This window comes from Simochromis diagramma, unplaced genomic scaffold (genome assembly GCF_900408965.1).
Source record: "Simochromis diagramma unplaced genomic scaffold, fSimDia1.1 OVJJ01000320.1, whole genome shotgun sequence".
Classification (NCBI taxonomy): domain Eukaryota; kingdom Metazoa; phylum Chordata; class Actinopteri; order Cichliformes; family Cichlidae; genus Simochromis; species Simochromis diagramma.
In genome coordinates, this window is record NW_024386773.1 from 112,382 (window position 1) to 131,995 (window position 19,614).

Here is a 19,614-nt window from a genome sequence, read left to right on the forward strand (position 1 = left end):
TTTCCTCTCTGATTGCCGTTTGAGCTGAAGAAGAAGGGGACGTTTCTTGTGGCACATGGTATCCAGTGAGTAAAACAGATGTGTGCAGTTAACTGAAGTGGATATATTCAGTTTTAATCTGCATTTATACGCACACAGACGTGGTTTATTGTCCGCTGTGTGTGAAGCTGGTTCATCATGGTTCGAGCAAAACGGTAAGTTTGGCTAAGATGTATCTATGTGTTAGCTTGTCTTTATAGCGTCTCTGCTCTGTTTTTCTGGGGTTTCGTGTTGTAGAAACAACGATAAGTTGTTAGTCTTAATTTACAAGCATACGGGTGCATGATTTATACTCCACTGCTGTGATGGGAGCTGGCGCTAGTGAAGTGTGGAGTGATCCGGGAAAATTAAATCTGGTATTTAACCAGAAGTTTTGAGTCTTTATTTGTCTTTTGCTGTTCAGGGGAAAACACGCGCAGCGGCCAAACAAGGATGAGGTCTATGATGAAGACGACCCTGAAGCCTACAACGACATGCCTGTCCCTGATAAGGTAAAACACGCAGTGTTTTATACAGCTGTGGTCAGAAGTTTGCATGGATGTGGGGGATAAGGTTTTAATGATTTCTTTGGAGTTTAGCATGATTTCACATTATGTTACATTATGTTACAGTTACTCAGTGTGTGGCCCTTTGCTTACTTTACCCAAGTCGGTATTGTCCTCTGATTTCTAAACTAGAGGGTAGTTGGTGTGACTTTAAGGGGGACAAAATATTATTTTGAAAAGAAGAGAGGTCAAATTATAGCTTTCAAATAATAAAAACAAGATCTGAAATCTTGCCTGATCGTATGATTAAACTGTTGCTTTCTGTAACCAACAAAGCGGTAATATCTACGTTGAGCCAAACCTTGATGACCTGTGAAGAATAAACTAAATAAAGACCAGCGTGATCTCATATGGTGACTTGATACAACTGTTTTCATTCTCGAAGGTGTTTTCTCTTTCAGAAATCCTCAACATACACAAAAGACAAGATTGATGAGTTTCATGATGAGAAGATTGCAGTAAGTTCTTTATTTGTTCTACGGTAGGTGTGCAGTGCAACAGTTGTGTTCTGTAACCTTTCTTCGTGCTCCGGTGTCTTTGCCGCAGAAACTTCTCGCCCGAGGTGTTCAAATGGAGAGCGACCGGGAGGAAGTGGACGATGAGGTAATGTCGTACGTGTTTGTTTAAAAGTAACTGCAGGTGAAAAATGTAGAGGAACAGCCGAGAAGAAACCTGAGATTATCGGAATTTCACAGGAGGAGGTGATGCCCCTGGATCTTTCTGAGTCGGAAGATGATGAAGGGGAGGAAGAAGAAAATGAGGAAGAGGGGACAGATATGGAGAGTGATTTAGAAGGGAGAAATGAGGACGGTAAATTGACTTTGTGTGTGTGTGTGTGTGTGTGTGTGTGTGTGTGTGTATGTTTTTCATTTTGAGCCTGTCTCACTGTGTTTACATTGTCTGCTGCAGAGCTCCCTAATGAAATGGCCTGGGGCAGAAAGAAAAAAATGTTCTACGATTCAGATTATGTGACCTCAAGTAAGAACCTTTTATCTCAAGCCGTATTATTGCATTGTGTGATGATTGTATTATCTTTTATTATGCAACATTTCGATCACTGTTATTACAGAAGGGAAATCACAAGAAGAATTGGAGGCTGAGGAACAAGAAGAAGAAGAAGAGGCTAAAAACATCCAAAAACGTTTAGCTGCAAATCTGAGCGAGGAGGATTATGATTTGAACTTTTTTCAGGTATTTAACACTCTCTTGTAGGCCTAATGACATGCTGACAGAAACGTCTAATTCTAATTGTACGTCTTTGCCTAAATGAAGGAATTTGCTGTGGAGAAGGATGAAAGCAAGCCTGTGGAAAAAGAAGAGAGGATTGTGAAAGACCTGAAGCAGATGTCTCAGAAGGAAAAAATGAAGCTTTTGAAGAAAGAGTCACCAGAGCTGCTTGAGCTTATTCAGGACTTCAAGGCAAAGGTAAGAGACAAATAGGAAGGACACAACTTCAGACTTAAAGAGCCTTTAAATTTTCAAGTGACGTGCAATAGATGTGACTTATTCCTGTTTCTTTGTACAGCTTAACGAGCTCAAGAATGAGCTTCAGCCTCTCATGCAAATGGTTAAGGAGGGAAAGATCCCTGCAGGAAAGGTGAGCACACTTGGCTACATTTTTCTCATGGTCTTGCTTTCAGCCACTACACGCAGGCGTTTCCTGTGATAAAACACACAAAAAGCTGCGTACATTACTCCCTCTGCCCCAGAAAGCAGACACACTGTATGAATGAAGCATGCAGTCATTCAAGGGACCAGTAGAGATCAAAACTGAGTTTAATTCTACTATCATTGGGCTTTCTTTATCAGGTGGCCAGAATTTAATGAATAATGATGGACGACGCCTGTGTCTTTCTTGTATCTGCACCATTATCTAGGGAAACAAATTGTGATTGTATTGTAAGTTCCTCTGTGTTTTCCCACCTTTAATCATGATGAAAGAAGAAGATACTCATACTTGTGGTGCACTGCTTACAGCCTTATTCGTAAGTAAGCTACTTTCAGCTGCTCGGATATGCGTCCACATGCAAATCCACATCTCTGGCTGGAATCAAACCACCAGCTTTTTGCTTGTGTATATGCAAAACAGTTGGTGTAGACGTGTTTGAGTATACATGAACATGTCATCAATATCATGAAAATCAACAATGTGAATCTGAACATCTTTCATCCTATTCTTTTTCTTTGTTTGTTTTGTTTTTTTTTTTTACCTAAAGGGTGCCAATTACCTGAAGACAAAGCAGCAACTTTATCTCAAGTAAGTTGTGATTGGATTGTAGACTCACACGACAAACTGTCACGCTCTGTCACTGAATGATGTTTCTCTCCTGCCACAGTTACTGCACAAACATCAGCTTCTACTTGGTGCTGAAAGCAAAGCGGATACCTGCTCACAACCACCCTGTGATTGAAAGACTGCTCACCTACAGAAATGTAAGTCCACACACTGATGTTTAGACCATGCTCAAAAAAAGGTGAGCAGTTTCTCCTAGATTTGGTACTTTAAAAAAAAAAAAAAAAAAAAAAAAAAAAAGCACGCGAAAGCTCAACATTTGTAGGCTCTGTTATGAGTCCAAGAGGATTGTTGCAGGATGTGTGATTATGAGCCCTAGAGCTTAACCCAAAAGGCAGGTTTAGCAAACTCAGAACAAACCCTGAACTTTGAATTAACTTTGAAATGCTGTGTTGTGTTGGGAATCATCAGTGGAGCTCTCTTCATGTAAATATGTGCAGGTAATCCACGCTTATATGGACTTTGATCTGAATTAAATAAACAGCATCAGAGAGATACTTCAGGCTCAGCAGGTCAGGTTCACAGGGGGTTAAAATAGTAGCTGTTTGTTGCAACTAAAAACCAAAATCTTTTACTGTGCGTTTGTTACTTTGGTCGGCATCTTTTATTTGTGATTTCACTGTATTAACACTCCAAACCAGCACCATGAGACACACAATTATGAAATATCTTCTGGCACACATCCTAGAAAGCTGATCACAAAAATCCACAAAATGCAAAATGTCTTACTGAGTCTCTGATGCCTGCCTGCAGCTCATCAATGAACTAGGCGCAGTAGATGCTCGGCTCGCTCCAGAGTTTCGCCAGCTACTAGCTGGTGGAGAGAAAAATAAGGCAGGAAGCAAGCAAGCCGAAGGCAAGAAGTCTAAAGTTTCAAACAGGAAGGAAAAGGTAAGAGAACAACATTAATATACTACTATATTACGTCTGCACCAGGGGTTATCTGAGGACACTCTTCGACAACATTGATATACATGAAGAGCATCCTCAGATGACCCCTAGTGCCGACGTTTAACTTTTATATTGATTGCGAATGTGTGTGTATGTGTGCACGCACCCACTGGATACAGGAATCTGGAGAAGCTGTGCCTGAGGAGGAGTCAGACTCTGACCTGGATGAGGAAGAAGCTCTACGCTTCTACAAAGAGGCAGAGGAACGGTTAAAATTAAAGAGGAAGGGCAATAATCCAGAAGATGAAATGTAAGTATGCACTTTTTAACTTGCAGTAAAAGTACAGGAAGTGTACTCATGGGATGTGTCTTTGATATGCAGAGGATTTGGGGTCAGAATAACAGGAATCCGTGCTGACTTGCATGTTGCAATAGATGTCACGATGTAGCACATTTGATATACTATAGTATTGGGAAATACACTGAAATTTTTCAGAAGCCGGAAACACTGCCAACTGCTCTGCTCACTCTAAAGTCTTACATCCCTCTGAGTGGTTCAGTTCTATTTAAACACCAGTATTATTGGGGAGCTGAAATATGTGTGGCTTGGCTCTAAACATGTAGAGAGCAGTTACAGGACAGACTGGTGTTCAGTTGCCAAAATGACACTGTGCCTCTGGTAGAGTATTCACCAAACGAGCCATATTGGATGTTTTGGTAGTACTGAATCAAATTTATATAAGGTAAAATCAACCAGGAGAGTAAAACATTAAGAAAATCTTTGTGTTACAGGATGGAGGAGAATGAAGAGGAGGAAGAATTGGATCCAAATGCAAAGAGAGGAATCACTTACCAGGTACTGAGTGATCCACACACTCATGTATTTGCACGAAACATGAGTACTTACAGCAGAAATTGAATGGATGGAGCCCACTGATAACTGTAGCATATGTACAGCTTGTTTAATAATTATTCAAGCATTACATTTTATAACTATGGATACATTTTTTTAGTGTTACACAAGCATATGTCTTTGTATGCTGACTCATTTTGACCTCTAGATATTTATATTAAAAAAAAATCATGTCTATATTGTATATAATTGATAAATATACAAAGGATTGTAGTTGGATAACAGATTAATAATTTCGACCCAATTAAATAACTGAAAATGTTAAAAATGAACAACTTAACTTCTTGAAGTAGTCATTTATTTGCCATTACTGTTGTTGGAGAATGGAGTCTAAACTACACTTTTGGAAGTACTGGTGTTAATAAACGTGATTGAGTGCCATCTGCTGGGCACTCGCAGTAGTACACTAAAGATTTTATCTAGCTCTAGTTCAAGAAAATGGATTGTAGTGTGCATATAGAGTTGTTTTGCTACAGCTTCAGAGAGCGTGTTTGCAAAATTCAGCTTAATTATCCTTTAAAAGTACGTAAGTGCAAGCTTTAAAGTGTTCTCCACAGCACTGCTTGTTTACATCTCTGGATTCTCCTCCTTCAAGTTTTCTAGATCCAGTGTGTGACACTGATTTCTGAATTGTATTAATTATGTTTGTCTAACAATTCCACAGATGGCCAAGAACAAGGGGCTCACGCCGAAAAGGAAGAAAATTGACCGTAATCCCAGAGTCAAGCACAGAGAGAAGTTCAGACGGGCTAAAATCCGCAGAAAGGGACAGGTCTGTATTCAAAGATTTCAGGGATTGTCTGAAGACTCTTAAAGAGGATGTGCTGGATTGTGACACACATTTCTGCGATGCATTTTAAAATTGCTGCTTATCGTTTCGCCAGGTCCGAGAGGTTCGTCACGAAGAGACGAGATACAGCGGAGAGCTGTCTGGTATTCATGCTGGTGTCAAGAAGAGTGTCAAACTCAAGTAACCGAGTCCAGAATATGCTGCAAAGTGTGGCAATGAGATTGAACCAGTACCAGTGGACTGTGATTTTAAATGTTTATTATTGGAGAACCTTGCAGGAAAGAAAATATTGTCATCGTTTTAAAACTTGAAACTGCTTTTCTGATTACTAGAAAGTGTGAATAAACATTTTAAAACCTGGATATTGTCCCTCTACGCAGACTGCGTTTAATGCTTCAAGGTTCATTCTTAGAACACACACAACAAACAAGGAAGATGTGACTTACAGTTGTCGCTAAGGTTTTGCAACAGTAGAGCATACTGAATATACAGCAACTTGCCAGCAGAACAGGCAGGTATGAATTGCAGCCAAATGTGGAGCACGTAAGAATACAGACACAACTTAAAGCTGCTCAGACATGCAGATACGTTCTATCAAGCCACTTGTTGAGTTATGAAGTTGTCATGTGCCGACGTCAAGTTGCTGACTATCCTCTCTTCTATCTCCACCTCATTCTTCACATCCTCCTCAGTTAGGATTAGCTCAGCCTGAGTCTCAAGGGTCACCACCACCACATAACCCCGCCTAGAGTCCAGTACGTTGGCCACCACTGCTTGGTGCCTGTAGGTATCCAGAGCTCGTCGAGCCTTGTCCAGCATGATCGACGCATCAGTCTCGAGTTTGAAGGATATGACAAATGCCTGAGGTGCCCATTCTTTCACCAGTGGGGACAATATCTTGGGGACCATTTTCATGCTCAGCTGAAGGGCAGAAGAAATATTGTAATTACTGGCAAGACTAAAGAGGCATACGCACAGGAAGATGTAATTCAGCAACTGAGAAGAGCAACAATAACAACTGCTGAATTGAAAGTATGTGCAGCTGTTTAACGCAGCAGTTCCCAACCTGTTTTGCTCCACGGACCGGTTTAATGTCAGACCATGTTTTCACAGACCGGCCTTTAAGGTGTCGCGGATAAATACAACAAAATAAAATTATATGACCAAGACAAAAACTGTGGTATTTTCTAAATATAATAAACCCAAATTAACTGTAATTGTGGAACTTTATTAGCAGCGTCCTCCTGAAATGCTCCAACAACATTAAGAGTAAGATCTTCCTCTCTGCCCTTTAATGCTCTCTGGTCGCTATGGTAATGTATAAATATTTCTTTCAAAATAAGACACAACTACAACACGGTAAAAGAAAAACCCAGGGAAACTACAAATTTCACATCCAAGCTTCGACTCTCGGGGCCCGGTACCAAACGACTCACGGACCATGCCCCGGGGGTTGGGGACCGCAAGCTTAAGGGTTCACAGCCTGGAGTTTATTCCCTAGCTGTAAGTATAAATTAGTGCTCTGTTTTAGGACCATATATTGATGCTTATATAACAATAAAAGTAAAATTATTTGCAACCAACAGGAAAAAATAAAGCTTCATCCAAGTATCTGTATTTCTTACTGATGCTCATCAGACACAAAGACACTGTGGTATCCGTGCACAGAGGTCTGGGGATCTTCCAGGAACGATGACTCTCTAATTATCATTAGGTTAGCAGCATATGTTACCATGGCAATATTCCCCCGTAAGAAGTGAACCACCTTCGTACTCACATCTCATGCTTCCTTTTACACACCTCCGAACTGAAGTGGTGAATAAAAAGCAGACCAATAACACCATTTCCCCCCACCCTCACCTGAAGAGGTCCGTTGGAAGACTGGATTTTGTGTTCAGGCATCTCAGATGCTGGGATGTAGAAATCAGACACTGCTGCAGCCAAGTAAAACATAGCCTTTGATCCTAAGGGCAGAACAAACACTTGTGAAGATGTTTTGAACTTATGTTAGACAAAGCCACAGCTCAGGCCTTTAACCTGCTGTTACCTATTTTGCTGAGAGCCTGCGCTGCTGCTTTGAGTAGGTGCAGATACTCTGACAGAGTGCTGAACTCGATAGGCAGAAGAAGTCTGCTTTTTTTCACCTCCTCGTATCTCTTCAGTACTTTGGCAATGTTCGGCAGCACCTGCTGATTAACCACCACTTCACCAGTATTACCAGGCGCTCCTCCACCTTGAAACTCCAGAGCGTCCAGCATGTTGATGGTTAAAAACATCCGTGTGTAGGGGTAGAGTGAGCGATGCCTGTGTAGGAAAATGACTGCATAACCAGAGTCTATGAAATACTCTGCAGAGGAGGCTCCTCGCCTGCCGCTGCTGAAGTTATCGAGGAAGCGAACAGTGCGGGACTCCAGGGGAACCTTGGTGCCTCCTGAAGTGATGAGAACCACCTTTCGGCCTGCTTCTGCATGAAAGCTGGCAAAAGCAACCATCTTCTCTTTGACCTCCTCCACATGGGAGGGAACAGCAAATTCTTCTGCTAACTTCCCATCAATAGATGATATTCTGGGTTCAGCCATCACCTGACAAGAGAGAAGAAGGAGGCATCTTTAAGTGATGCCTAATGTGATTCAACAGTCTCCAGTGACAGGTCTGTTTTCAAAGTGGGACATTTCAGTATCAGATTACCTCGCTGTTGGTTTCTGCAGGTCACAAATTTATGGATGTACAGTTATAAATCACACTGGGCCTACTTTAATAAAGCTGACTGGAACAATATTAAAATAACGCTGATAATTTTACACCCAAAGCGTGACATTTAACCACAAAAACTACATTTTCCCGTTCAGTATTTAGAAAATGACAGTTAATGAAGACTGTTAATTCTGTGCTTCACTATTTTTTTCTCTTTTTTTGTAAAACAGCGCATTTGAAAATTCATGGATAAAAATAATAATTGTATTATAGTATTATAAATATCATTTTGATTAAAGGACTTGTGCATACTGGTGGGTTAATCATTACAGAAAGATAAAAAATAATTGTGGCAATTGCCAATACTTTAAATTTAGGCCAGTGTAGCATAAGCATTACTCTGGGTGATGATCTGCTGAATTTATTAAGCACTGTAAATGTACGTGCAGCCATCCTCCTGTAACGTCTACCTGACGGTAACAAGAATTAATGGTGTGCTGGATGGCTATGATCGTTGTACATTTACATAAAATTTAAGAAAAAAACCCAAAACGTGCAATACATAAGCATAAAGTAAACTGAATTCACACTTTATTAGGTACTTTATTAGGCCCATGCATCCATCCACCCCCTTCTGCTTATCAAATTCAAGGTCACCAGGGGGGCTAGATCTTAAAATGTTGTCGTCATTTAACATTTATACAGGTTCAACGAACACTAATCATCTACTTGTCCTGACTGTATAGGCCTCTGTCCCTCAAAGAGCTCTGCTTAGTTTCTCTAGCAAAGTGCCAAAAGTGTTTAAACATATAGGTGCAATAACTTAAACTGTCCACTTTTTTACAGTCTGTTTTTATATCGTGGTATTTCTGATATTATGTCTTACCTATGTTTGTATCTATAGCTGTTTGTCCCATAGCCTGTGGTTTCCAAATGTTACAGCTGACTAATGAGAAGAAGAAAATGAAGAAATAAACCCACGCCTCCCTGAAAATCCTCGCTTTGTTCACTGATCCGTTTATAGGTCGAATAACAGGCTAAGTTTACATTAATGCATATTCTCGCATCATCATTACGTATGGGTGAACTTCACAGCACAACACTGACGTGATACACGCCTGTTTGCGGTTAAATGACACGCGACAGTAAACACGCTGTCAAAGTAGAAGGTGGACACTTTCTTTGGCTACTTAATGTTCAGTAATAAGAAAGACGACACGACATAGCGCTACATGATGTTTGTAGGTTACTTGCAACTGCGGTAATACCTTATATAAAACGTAAACGACGTCTCAGACTCACAGACAAAACTTCAAAACACCCCACTTTGGTATTCGGATACCTCCAAACAACTTGTGCACTTCCTGAAGGCCAACTCTTTGGTTTTTATAAATACAGCACAACGCCTCCAGCTCCCCTAGCGGCCATTTGCGGTATTAAACAAAGAAATGGTAGTCTGCTTTTGAGTCAGCAGTGCGTCAATTATTTTTCCCTCCTGCTTGAAGTGTCAAACTTTATAAAACCCGAGCATCAACGGAGAGGACAAGGGGAATTTCTCTCAAAAAGGGGATCTTTTTTCACTGGACTGTCCCACTGAATCAGCAGAAACAGTCGACGAGCAAAGACAAAATGTTGAATTGAACTTTGTGTGCGACTAGTTTGACAAGCAACAGCATCATTGAAAGCTCCTTTTCTTTGGATGTTGGTGCGCGTTTGTACATCTAATTTCTGGTAAGTTTTGAAAAAGATTTAAATACAAGCTTTTCGGGGAGGAGAAAAATGCGTTTATTTGAAATTCAATATATATATATATATGTATATGTACAAAATATATGTTTTATTTCATATATGTGTCTTGTACATGTCATTTGTGTTTAAATCTGAGATTAAGATGAATATTAATAATAATCCAAACCAAAAACAAGTGGATTAGAAATATGACAATCTGAACATTTTTATTGTTATTTTTAATTTTAAGCAAAAGTCATGTTTTTATAGTTTAAGGGAAAAGTCTGCTTTTGTGAACGCATTTCATTTTTTTAATAAATAAAGCACTTACTGAGCAGCTAGTAAAACTAGAACAGACCTATAGAAATGTAAGTGCATTACAATATGATCCTTTCAAGCCCTCTTTCAATCTCTTAGCTTAGAACTAGTTTAATCTCATTTATCTTAGAATAAATGTGTTATAATTAGTTTAGGTTTAGATTGTTTCATTGCATTCCAGCTGACTGTGCAGATCTTGTGTCCTCTAAACTCTGCTCCTTAAGTGCGTCCTATTTCACTGTTTCAAAGACTCGACAGTCTGTCTCTGTGGGAATTGGAGCAATTGTGATGGGAACACAGACAGTATTTCAATATTTTTGTGGTTTATTGTTTGTGTCACTTTCATTTCAAATTTTTATTTTTACTGCTATCCAAATTTGATCTGAACAGTATGTAAGGGTTAAAGGTGTAATGCACAGTTTTTATGTAATAGTTTATGTAAACGTGACAGGAGAGTTGTATAAATTCTTATTTTTAATTAAGTTAACAATTTTGTTATTATCTGATCTCCTTTTTTCTTTGTTGTTGTTGTTACTGTTATGACACCATCTCATAGTGTAAGGCCCTTACCAGGTGCCTGTGGCACTTTTTAAAATCTGTGTTGCTTATTTGTTGTTTATCGTGGACTGTACTATTTTTTTTCTTTATCATGCTGCTGTAACACAACAATTTCAGTTGTAGTTTCAATAAAGTCTCTCTCTCTCTCTCTCTCTCTCTCTCTCTATATATATATATATATATATATATATATATATATATATATATATATATATATATATATATATATATACGCACACACACAAAATATATAAAAAATATATACATATATACAAAAAGATGTAGCTAAGGAAAGTCCATTTTCAGGATTTGTGATTTTCAAAAACTAAAGAAATCATCTGAGAAACTAACCAATAACAACTCACAAAAATCAACTGCTTGGTCAGTGTGAAAACTATTTTGGGATATATAAGTTTTATTCACCATAAACTTTTTATTTCAGCCTAAAGTGGCACATCATAAGCTAGAGGAGGGCAGGCTGAGCCAGTATACCTACAAACCTTTTATTTTAAGACTTTAATCGTTTATCAATTGTCTTGTTCCATATTTTTAGGATTTATTGGCGGCAGTTCCGCAATCGACCGGCAGGTGACGCTGCTGCACCGTTGGAAGGACAGTTACACCACTTCGGCTGCTACCTTCACGTGCGTACTTAATTGCATTGTTTTCCCTTCCAGTTTAAGCGCATGCGATGCACATTTGTAAAAGCTAAATAACTTTTTTTTTTTACTAGATATCAGAACAATATGATATCTGTTTGCATAACTAATAAAATAACTATTAATTATAATAATGATAATAACTAAGTAATAAAAATATATGTTGTAGCTTAGGTGAAAATAAGTGACATGGAAAATTCTAAATAAAGTATTAATAATAAAAATAGCTGGAAAAAACATAAATCGATGTAGTGATTGCTTGTATTTTTTCAGGATCACTGTTTTGCACTAAAGATGCCATGCTGATATTTCTCTTTTGATGGCCTCTGCAAGCCTCCGCGTTGAAGGTCGAGCTTTATGAGGGGAGTTAAAGGACATCCAGATATTAGTGAGCATAAAACCTTCACACTAATTAAATGATTGCAACACTTTGGCAGAAGAACTGACAGAACAATTCAAAAAAGGCAACCAAATTCCCCACATACAACCACACCTCTATCACACACTTGCAGTTTCTTAAATTATCCCATATAAAAAGCCCAGAAGAAGCATGAATGAAAATTAAGGCGATGCCACGGTAAACTTTTCCTTCCGTTGTTATAATACTGCTTACAACTGCTTTGAAGTGATTGCGGGCATTGAGGTCACTGAGCCCATTAGTGTCATGTTATTGCTGGCAATTTTTTTTTTTTTTGCTCTGTGAATTTATGGTGCAGTTTACATTGTGCAATGGACATTTTAAATAGTTTTTAAGCTCGCTATATTTACATAGGCTCGGACCACTTACATGTCTGCACATGCTCCTGCAGTAAAGGTTGATTCAGTACAGGGTTAAGTTTAGAAACACCAGCCTGTTATTTTTAGGTCTTTTTTCCCCCAACTGTGGTAACTGAGCTAAAACTGTGCACCTTTGTATGGAGATGATCCTGTATCGTGCTGTTTCAAAACACTAATGCTTGTCTTTTATCACTGTCTATTTCATTTCTCTGAAACACCTACTCCTTAAAAGATGTACATTTTAATTAAACTCTTTCATCCGATCTTTGATCTACATTTCCTGTGGGTATCACTTCCTAAAAAGGCATGCTTCATACAAGTTTTTGCAAGTAGTAACTTATTGCAGTTTCAGCAGTTAATAATCAATAATCAGAGCAACTTAAAGAAAAAAATGCATGCTGCGTGAGGTTTGTATTGATTTAGAGATATTTTTTAATTATTTTCTAGGGATTTTACCCTTTATTAACATCTTATTAACGTGTGAAGTATCTGCAGACTTGATGGCTGCCACAATTTATAACCCACTTATTACAATGAAAGCAGCATACACCCATTTAATAGACCTGGAAACCTGTTAGAGCTTGTAAGTAGGCTACAGTTTTACTAAATGATTTAACCTTTGAATAAGTATAAATAAAGCCACTGGTTAAAACTTACACACCTTTTATTAAAAAAAAGGTGACTTATCAGACCATGTGGACTGTATTCAACTACCCCCCCGCGCCTCCTGCTTTTATTCTGTGATGTTGCCTCTATTTTTCTGCGCACTTTGAGCTACATTTACACCCAGTGCGCAATAAATAAAGCAGATATCACGGATCATTTTTATTGATTGAAGTGCTTTCGTGTGTGCGGGTGCTTTTTCCACTGCGGGCGTGTGCATTTAACCGCGCGCTAGTTTCTGTGGCGGCAGGGGTGGTGAAAGACAGAGAGAGAGAGAGAAAAGAAACCTTCATGTGAGCTGTCTATGTGAAAGTAGTTCCGGGCACTTAACCCAAAGAGGGGAGAGTCCCGGATGTTGGCTCGGCCGCCGAAAGAAAGGCGAACGGGTGAAGGCGGAGAGAAGCTGAAGAGGGACGCCACGGCACCGCAGGCACACCGGCGAAGCCACGGTCACAGCGGCTCTTCACACAGGACGATAGCGTCAGGAGCGCAGGACATCCCCGAGGGGGGAGGGCAACCCGCTATCCGAAGAAGAGGAGGTGAAGGAAGGGGGAGACAGTTACTCTGAAAACTACCGTGAGGATTACAGAGAGCCACCGTCACAGCAGCTTTCACCCTGAGTAAGTGAGCTACACGGGCATGGAAGTTGAACTAAGGCCCACGAAATGGACGACTTTAACGGGGAAGTGAGCTGCACTGAAGTTGTGGGGATTGCGCCCAGTGAACAGGCCCTGACACACGGTTCTCCACTCGCTGTGCTGAGGCGTGAGGGGGGACTCCTGTTTTTTTTCCCCTTCTTCTTCTGCTCAGGGAGCCAGTCAGTGTTTCCCCCGTGGTCAGTGTTAGTACACCCCGGCCGTGCTGCTGCAACTCTCCAAGTTGACAGCTCTTGCGTTAGCCTGCTAACACCGCCGTGCAACCGGTGACAACTGACAGGGCAACTTTGACAGCTAGCTAGCCAGTTTTGGTAGCCAGCTAACTTTAGCAGAGTGTTGTGGGCGCTTTCTCCAGGGCCAGGGCTAGGTGTGTTTGTGTGTATGCTTGTGCTTTTCCTCGCTTTAGGTGGCTGTATAATGACCTACCCCAGCCCTCCACAGCTATCGTTAAGCTAGCTGTTTGGTATGTGAGACGATGTGTGTCCAGCATGGAGTGAGTGTGTGCATGAGCCCAGTGTCATTTGGCTTTCCTGCGTGCTCTGACGGTATTTGACTCACAGCTGTTGCAGTGTGTTTTCTCGTCTGTCAATCGTCTGCTTCTCGGGCGAGGTTATAAATTCCTGCAGGAAAAATAATGATCCTAGCATGAAAAAGATGGGGGGGACCCCCTCAAAAATCTAGTCGACCTGTGTGAGAAGGGCGAAGGATTGTCATGAGGCTGGGCAATCAACAAGTGCAAAGCGTGTTTCAGGTGCATTTTACGCCGCTGATTTTGATCTCCAGTCTGCCTCTGTGCCGCTGTGCATTGTCCTGAGACGGCACAGGCGGGTATTGCGGTTAACTCTTTGGTCATTTGTGCAAGATTTCTCGGGGCATGCTTTTTCTTATCTCTTATGTTTTTTTTTCTAGTAGTGAGTTTGTGATCGTTCAGAATGACACACACACACACACACACACACACACACACACACACACACACACACACACACACACACACACACACACACAAAACAAAACAGCTGCGACATTTGCATGCAGTTGTGTACAAAAACGGCGCTCTTCCCTTTTTATCCCGACTTCCTTTATTAAAAGATGGATGACTGAACTCTTAATTTGCCCTGCTGTCAACTCGTGCAGGCTTTATCAACGGATTCAGTGTGCTATTGCAGAGATGGGCTTGCAACGAGCTAATCATCATATACTCTCAATTAAATTTGCCATAAAGCCGGCGAAAAAAGGTTAAATTTATGACTAAATCCAAGCGTAATAAATCCCCCCCTAACATCCCAACCATGCCAGACCTTATGCTTCAACTAACAAAATGCCCATAGCGTTAGTCAGCACCCACAATCAAAGGTCAGACCTGGTTTGCTTCTTAATCACCCATCCTTTAAATAGCAGGCCCACAGAGCTGTCTGGATCGAGGCTATCTGTGCGTGCAGCTGTAGAAGACACATGGTGTTTAAGTGTGCATGGTGTTTGAAGTTGTTCCATCCAGGTCACTAGAGCCACAGTGGTTCCATTAGGCGTATTGTGGGGAAATGAGCATGCATGCTTACCCCGTCATTTTTATCATTCGAGTTTCAAGAAGTGACACCAAACAAGATGTGTGAAAAGTCTTAAGTTTGCTATGTGTTTTTTGGTGCTTGATGCAATTCACTCAAGTCGCCTTTTTAATAAACACTGCTGTTTTTATAAGCAAGATCTGTCACCGGGCTGTGTGACACTGGTAGTATTTGTAGTTCTTATCTGACTTGAAGTACGGCTAATGCATGCTTTTTAAAGGCTGCTGCAAAAGTATACATTACAACACGCACGCACACACACACACACACACACACACACACACACACACACACACACACACACACACACACACACACACACACACACACACACACCTAAAAGTCTCTACCTAAAGCACTGCTGTAACATCCATTTAATTCATTTTAGTCTGTAAGCAATGCTCTTGTTCATTTCTGTTTAAAGCTGAAAATGCTGGGCAGGCTCAGACTTGGAGGTTCCTTCATGTGTATTATGGCTTAGTGAGTGGACTTAGTTTACAATTTGATATCAAACAGAGCCTGGTTTGGGATTTTATTTGTCATAGTAAAAAGAAAGAAAACAGTTGTTCATCTTTGATAAATTGATTGACTATTTGAGAAGAAAGTGCAAAGCACATTACACACGTAACCATTTTTAAATGTGCATGGGAGGATGAGATTCAGGTTCATCTGTAGTTTTGACCTACTGTGGTTTTTGAAGTATCCTGCTTAATGGTTAAACCCCCCCCCCCCCCCCCCCAAACACCTACATCATCAAGGTGTTCAAATGTTGTGTGTGTGTGTGTGTGTGTGTGTGTGAGAGAGAGATGACAATAACATTTATCTACCATCTCTGAAGAAAAATTAATTTGTTGGCATGTGCAGAAGACAAGGAACATAAATGTAAAATATTGCATCACAGGTACTGTTATGCTTGGAGGTGTATAATTTAATAGACTAAATAGAATAATGACATGATATTGGGATAATTTTGATGTATGTCAGGGGTCAGAAAGCCAGTATTGTACTGTGAATTCAGAACAGCTTTTTACTTTTTTGAATATGAGCTCATTTGGTATTCAGTATGTGGCCCTGTGCCTAGCCGGTCTCACTGAGAGGCTTTTTAATTTCTCCCCTTGTTGAAGTGATTATTCAAATGGCCATCCGTGAGGTGCAGTTATCAGACTCCTGGTGCTAGTTGAGCCTGTGGCAACATGAAGGCCCATCACAGCCCCCCCACCGCCCTGTGTAGTTGGACAGCACCCAACAGGTACCCTCTGTTGCAACCCCTATTAGACGGTCACATCTTCCCCCTTAGGCTGAAAACCTTTTGTGTTATGCGATTGGCAGATGGCAATTTATTCATGAGGACTGCTGATGCTTTGGGTCAGAGGGCTCTGTTTAGTATTTTTTACAATGACTTAGTTTTGGTCTGAATCCAAAGTGGGCTTGTTTCAGTCTTTCGCTCTCTGCTCTGGAATGTGAAGTTATTTTAGGTCTTTTTTTTTTTTTTTTTTCTTCCCTCCTCACTTCATCGCCCATCATCTTGTCCTTCAGCGTGTTTTTCTTCTTGGATGAGTGAAAAAACAGGATCTTCCTTCTCATTTCAACAGCTGTTTGCTCTGCATGGAGGCCAGGCTCAGGCACACTGACTGGACAGTTTTTGGTTTTTGTTTTTTTTTTGTTTGAAAAATTCTCCCTGTACCCTGCTTATATCCGGCGTTGGATGTTTCGCTCTCATGGAAGCCGTGTTTGGTGAGAAGAGACTGGCTCAGTCTTCATTAGCAAAGCCGTGCATCACTAGAATGCCGATGAGCTATGAAGCCATTCATCTGCTGGAAATGCCTCCCTGATTCCAATTTGAATCTTGTTTGCAGTCACATTGTGTGAGCCCACTTCTCCATGTTAAAGAAGTCTCTTTATGTGAGAGATCAGAGGGGGATAATTGCACTTAAGTGAACCTCATTTAGTGCTGGCCAGAGCAATTACAGTAACTGCAGTTCTAGGCATTTTTGGGGCCTGGAGCAGCTGTCATTGAGTCTCTGTAGCTGAGATATCAAATGGTGAATAGAATGGCATTGCCATGCCATCATGGGAATGGCATATCCTTGGATGGATTTTAATTAGTTTTTGCAGGTTTTTGCTCAGCGCTTTTCTTTTCTTTTTTTTCCTCCATTTGAAGAAAAGCATAATTAAAAATGACAATTAGAAATGCATTATTTTAGTAATGATTGAAAATAAATTATTCTCAAGGTGCTGTAAGGTGAAAAAAGCCAGCAATGTTTCTTCAGGCAAAACCCCCTGGGCTTGAGGGAAATGTTTTATCATTAATGTTATTCAGGAGCCAAATTTTGGGTTTTGCTCAGCTGGGTGCTTTAATCTATTTTTGCTGTAAATTAATGAATTTTTAAAGAGCCCCTCGCTGGATATGGGTGGATGTGGGAATGCAGCGCTGGTTCGGTTTTCAAACGAGCCTCTCCTCCTCCTCCGTCACCCCCACCCTCCTCACGGGATGGAGAGAATGAATTTGCTGAAGCACTACACTTTTCATTTTTTATTCATCCAGCAATCCACTGTCTAGTTCTCCTCATCCTACCTCCTCCTCATCTATTGAATTGAATTTGTCAGTGAACTAGTCTTGTATGCGCCAATTCACGTCCTGGATTGGAGTTGGGCGTAGATGTGAATTGGTGAGGGAGTCATGGGATATTTAATTCAGCTGGCTCTTTTGCTCATATTATCAGTACATTTGCTCAGATGCATGTTTTATCTAAAAGTGTGTATCGATTTATGTCTGTCTGACTAATCAGGGACGGTCTCTTTGCAAGGGGAACTACAGTAACTACCCACACTAGAGCTTGCCGGGTAAGTTTAGAAAGTGGAGAAGAAATGGGTGGGGTAGGGGCGGAGGGGAGAGGAGGGGGGTTTGGCGGCTCTTGTATTGCATGGCGGTTTCGGTGAGTCATTACAGCCTTGTGGTAGCAAGAAGGATATATATTTTTTTTTTAAATTTTGTGGCAATTTTACTATAAATGTGTAACTTGATCTTATCTTTGCATTGGGTTTAAGCAGAGGTGCGTGACCAAAAGTGTTACGAAAATGATGGTTAGATGGTTTTACTGTAGTAGATGTGCAAAGGAAATCGGGCCCTGCAAGTCATAATGACTTGAAAACAAAAGTATTTCTGAGTAAATGCACGTTGTGTGTGTGCAGTAGCTGTGTCATGTAAGATTTTACTTACATGAGTGCTAATGAAGACCCAAATCCTAAACGAATAAAATGGGCCTCAGTTTTCAGTTCCTTGACGGATTTAATAATTCATCATATTGTTTGCTTTGTCCTTGAGTTTTAATAGGCCCTCGGTATCAGTGTAGGCTTTTTTTTTTTCTTTTTCTTTTTTTTCCTTTTGGCTGGTTGCTTAGTAGAAGGAGTTGATATATGATTCACACTCTTAGGAGACCTTCGCGCTTTGTGCAGGAAGGAGAGCTCGCTAAGCCGACGCAGCTTAAGTAATAAGAGTGGAGCTTTCATCCTAGTATTTGGTATCTGTTTTAATCATTACTTTGGTTCGCGTGGCAGAAATAAAATCCAATTTTTAGGCAGCATTCCTAGAGAACAGGGAAATTTTTAAACTTAATACGGTAGCACTTACAGCTGACTAAACAATGCAGCTTTTCCTGCATACCAGTCGCCACAGAACTTTCATTTATGACATATCATACGAATGGCGGCAATAACTGCTGCACTAAGGTCTCTTCATGAAATGACACTTTAATAACACGATATTCCCAGATGTTACGTCCAGCTCCCGCCTGTGGACTGCATGCATGACATGGCAATTTATAGGTGATAGCATAGCAATAATACATGGAGAGCGTAACATAAACCAGACTTGATTGAATATGATAATCTCTGTGCTGTGAGATGCAGCAGCTGGTTCACAGGTACAAGCATACATAAACCACTTAAGATGTACAAATTTACAGCCAAGGTGAATTCACTTGCTAAAAAAAAAAAGGTCAGCAGTGTGCGGTTGGATAATCTCTCGTGTGGATGCCACTTGCTTGTCTACTACAGCGGAATTAGTGTCTGAAAAGGAAGCATGCACTGCAAGTTGCAATTCTGTCTGCCCTCCTAGGTTTATTGCCTTTATAGCATGATTGTGTTAATGCTGTTGCAATGTAGTTACGGTAGGGGAAAAAAAGAATTGTCATTTGGTTGAACATCAGTCTGCAGAATCCAAAAGGCAAAGTCGGAGAAGGTCAGTTTTAATTTTGGTCCACAATCCTAAGGCTGAATGGTGAGGGCTTGCCACATCACTTTGGTTCATACTAGGGCTGCCACAAACGATTATTTTGATAGTCGACTAGTCACCGATTATTTTTGCGATTAGTCGACTAATCAGATCATGCATCCATTGGACGTACAGCTTATTGCACCAGCATGCATCTGCTCTTATATAACTATCATTAGCTTACAGCTTTAAGTGTTTAAGGTATGTGCTAACTAAAAATAAAGACAAGATGATAGTTTATTAAATTTCAAT

General features: G+C 40.5%; 3 protein-coding genes across 8 annotated transcripts in view; 2 read left to right on the forward strand and 1 right to left on the reverse strand.

The window, feature by feature from the left end:
- The first annotated feature begins 22 nt into the window (after positions 1-22).
- utp3 (UTP3 small subunit processome component) lies at positions 23-5,831 on the forward strand. 2 transcript variants are annotated; one of them, XM_040000891.1, is made up of 16 exons: positions 23-194; positions 443-530; positions 970-1,042; positions 1,131-1,187; positions 1,280-1,394; positions 1,494-1,562; positions 1,654-1,775; positions 1,857-2,009; positions 2,110-2,181; positions 2,801-2,841; positions 2,921-3,017; positions 3,631-3,768; positions 3,948-4,078; positions 4,561-4,624; positions 5,346-5,453; positions 5,566-5,831. In XM_040000891.1, the coding sequence occupies exons 2-16, from the start codon at positions 472-474 to the stop codon at positions 5,653-5,655; spliced, it is 1,389 nt and encodes a 462-aa protein (XP_039856825.1). In that variant the 5' UTR covers positions 23-194; positions 443-471; the 3' UTR covers positions 5,656-5,831. The 2 variants fall into 2 exon arrangements, with proteins under 2 accessions (XP_039856825.1, XP_039856821.1); XM_040000887.1 differs by having other exon boundaries at positions 25-194; positions 986-1,042.
- On the reverse strand, positions 5,713-9,560 carry ppcs (phosphopantothenoylcysteine synthetase). Of its 3 annotated transcripts, none has more exons than XM_040000908.1 (4): positions 9,434-9,560; positions 7,519-8,053; positions 7,332-7,435; positions 5,713-6,392 (listed from the first exon to the last, which is right to left on the reverse strand). In XM_040000908.1, exons 2-4 carry the CDS (start codon positions 8,048-8,050, stop codon positions 6,066-6,068), a joined length of 963 nt encoding a protein of 320 aa, XP_039856842.1. In that variant the 5' UTR covers positions 8,051-8,053; positions 9,434-9,560; the 3' UTR covers positions 5,713-6,065. The 3 variants fall into 3 exon arrangements, with proteins under 3 accessions (XP_039856842.1, XP_039856853.1, XP_039856860.1); XM_040000919.1 differs by having other exon boundaries at positions 9,468-9,541; XM_040000926.1 differs by lacking the exon at positions 9,434-9,560 and adding an exon at positions 9,052-9,391.
- Positions 9,561-13,157: 3,597 nt separating this feature from the next.
- The window catches only part of foxj3 (forkhead box J3), an 88,771-nt gene continuing 82,314 nt past the window's right edge, over positions 13,158-19,614 (forward strand). For 2 of the 3 annotated variants that reach the window (XM_040000859.1, XM_040000875.1), the window contains exon 1: positions 13,160-13,488. The gene's annotated coding sequence lies outside the window, so the exon portion shown is untranslated. Of the gene's footprint in view, positions 13,489-19,614 lie in introns of all 3 variants that reach the window. The other variant, XM_040000866.1, reaches the window with a different exon arrangement.

Excerpts from the sequence above, each read along its gene's own strand:
- utp3 (XM_040000887.1), top strand. Across the intron at positions 2,182-2,800 it reads GAAAGATCCCTGCAGGAAAG|GGTGCCAATTACCTGAAGAC; the intron begins GTGAGCACACTT and ends TTTTACCTAAAG. Across the intron at positions 3,769-3,947 it reads TTTCAAACAGGAAGGAAAAG|GAATCTGGAGAAGCTGTGCC; the intron begins GTAAGAGAACAA and ends CACTGGATACAG.
- ppcs (XM_040000908.1), bottom strand. The coding sequence starts at position 8,050 with ATGGCTGAACCCAGAATATCATCTATTGATGGGAAGTTAGCAGAAGAA. Across the intron at positions 7,436-7,518 it reads GCAGGCTCTCAGCAAAATAG|GATCAAAGGCTATGTTTTAC; the intron begins GTAACAGCAGGT and ends TTCTGCCCTTAG. Across the intron at positions 6,393-7,331 it reads CTTCCAACGGACCTCTTCAG|CTGAGCATGAAAATGGTCCC; the intron begins GTGAGGGTGGGG and ends TCTGCCCTTCAG.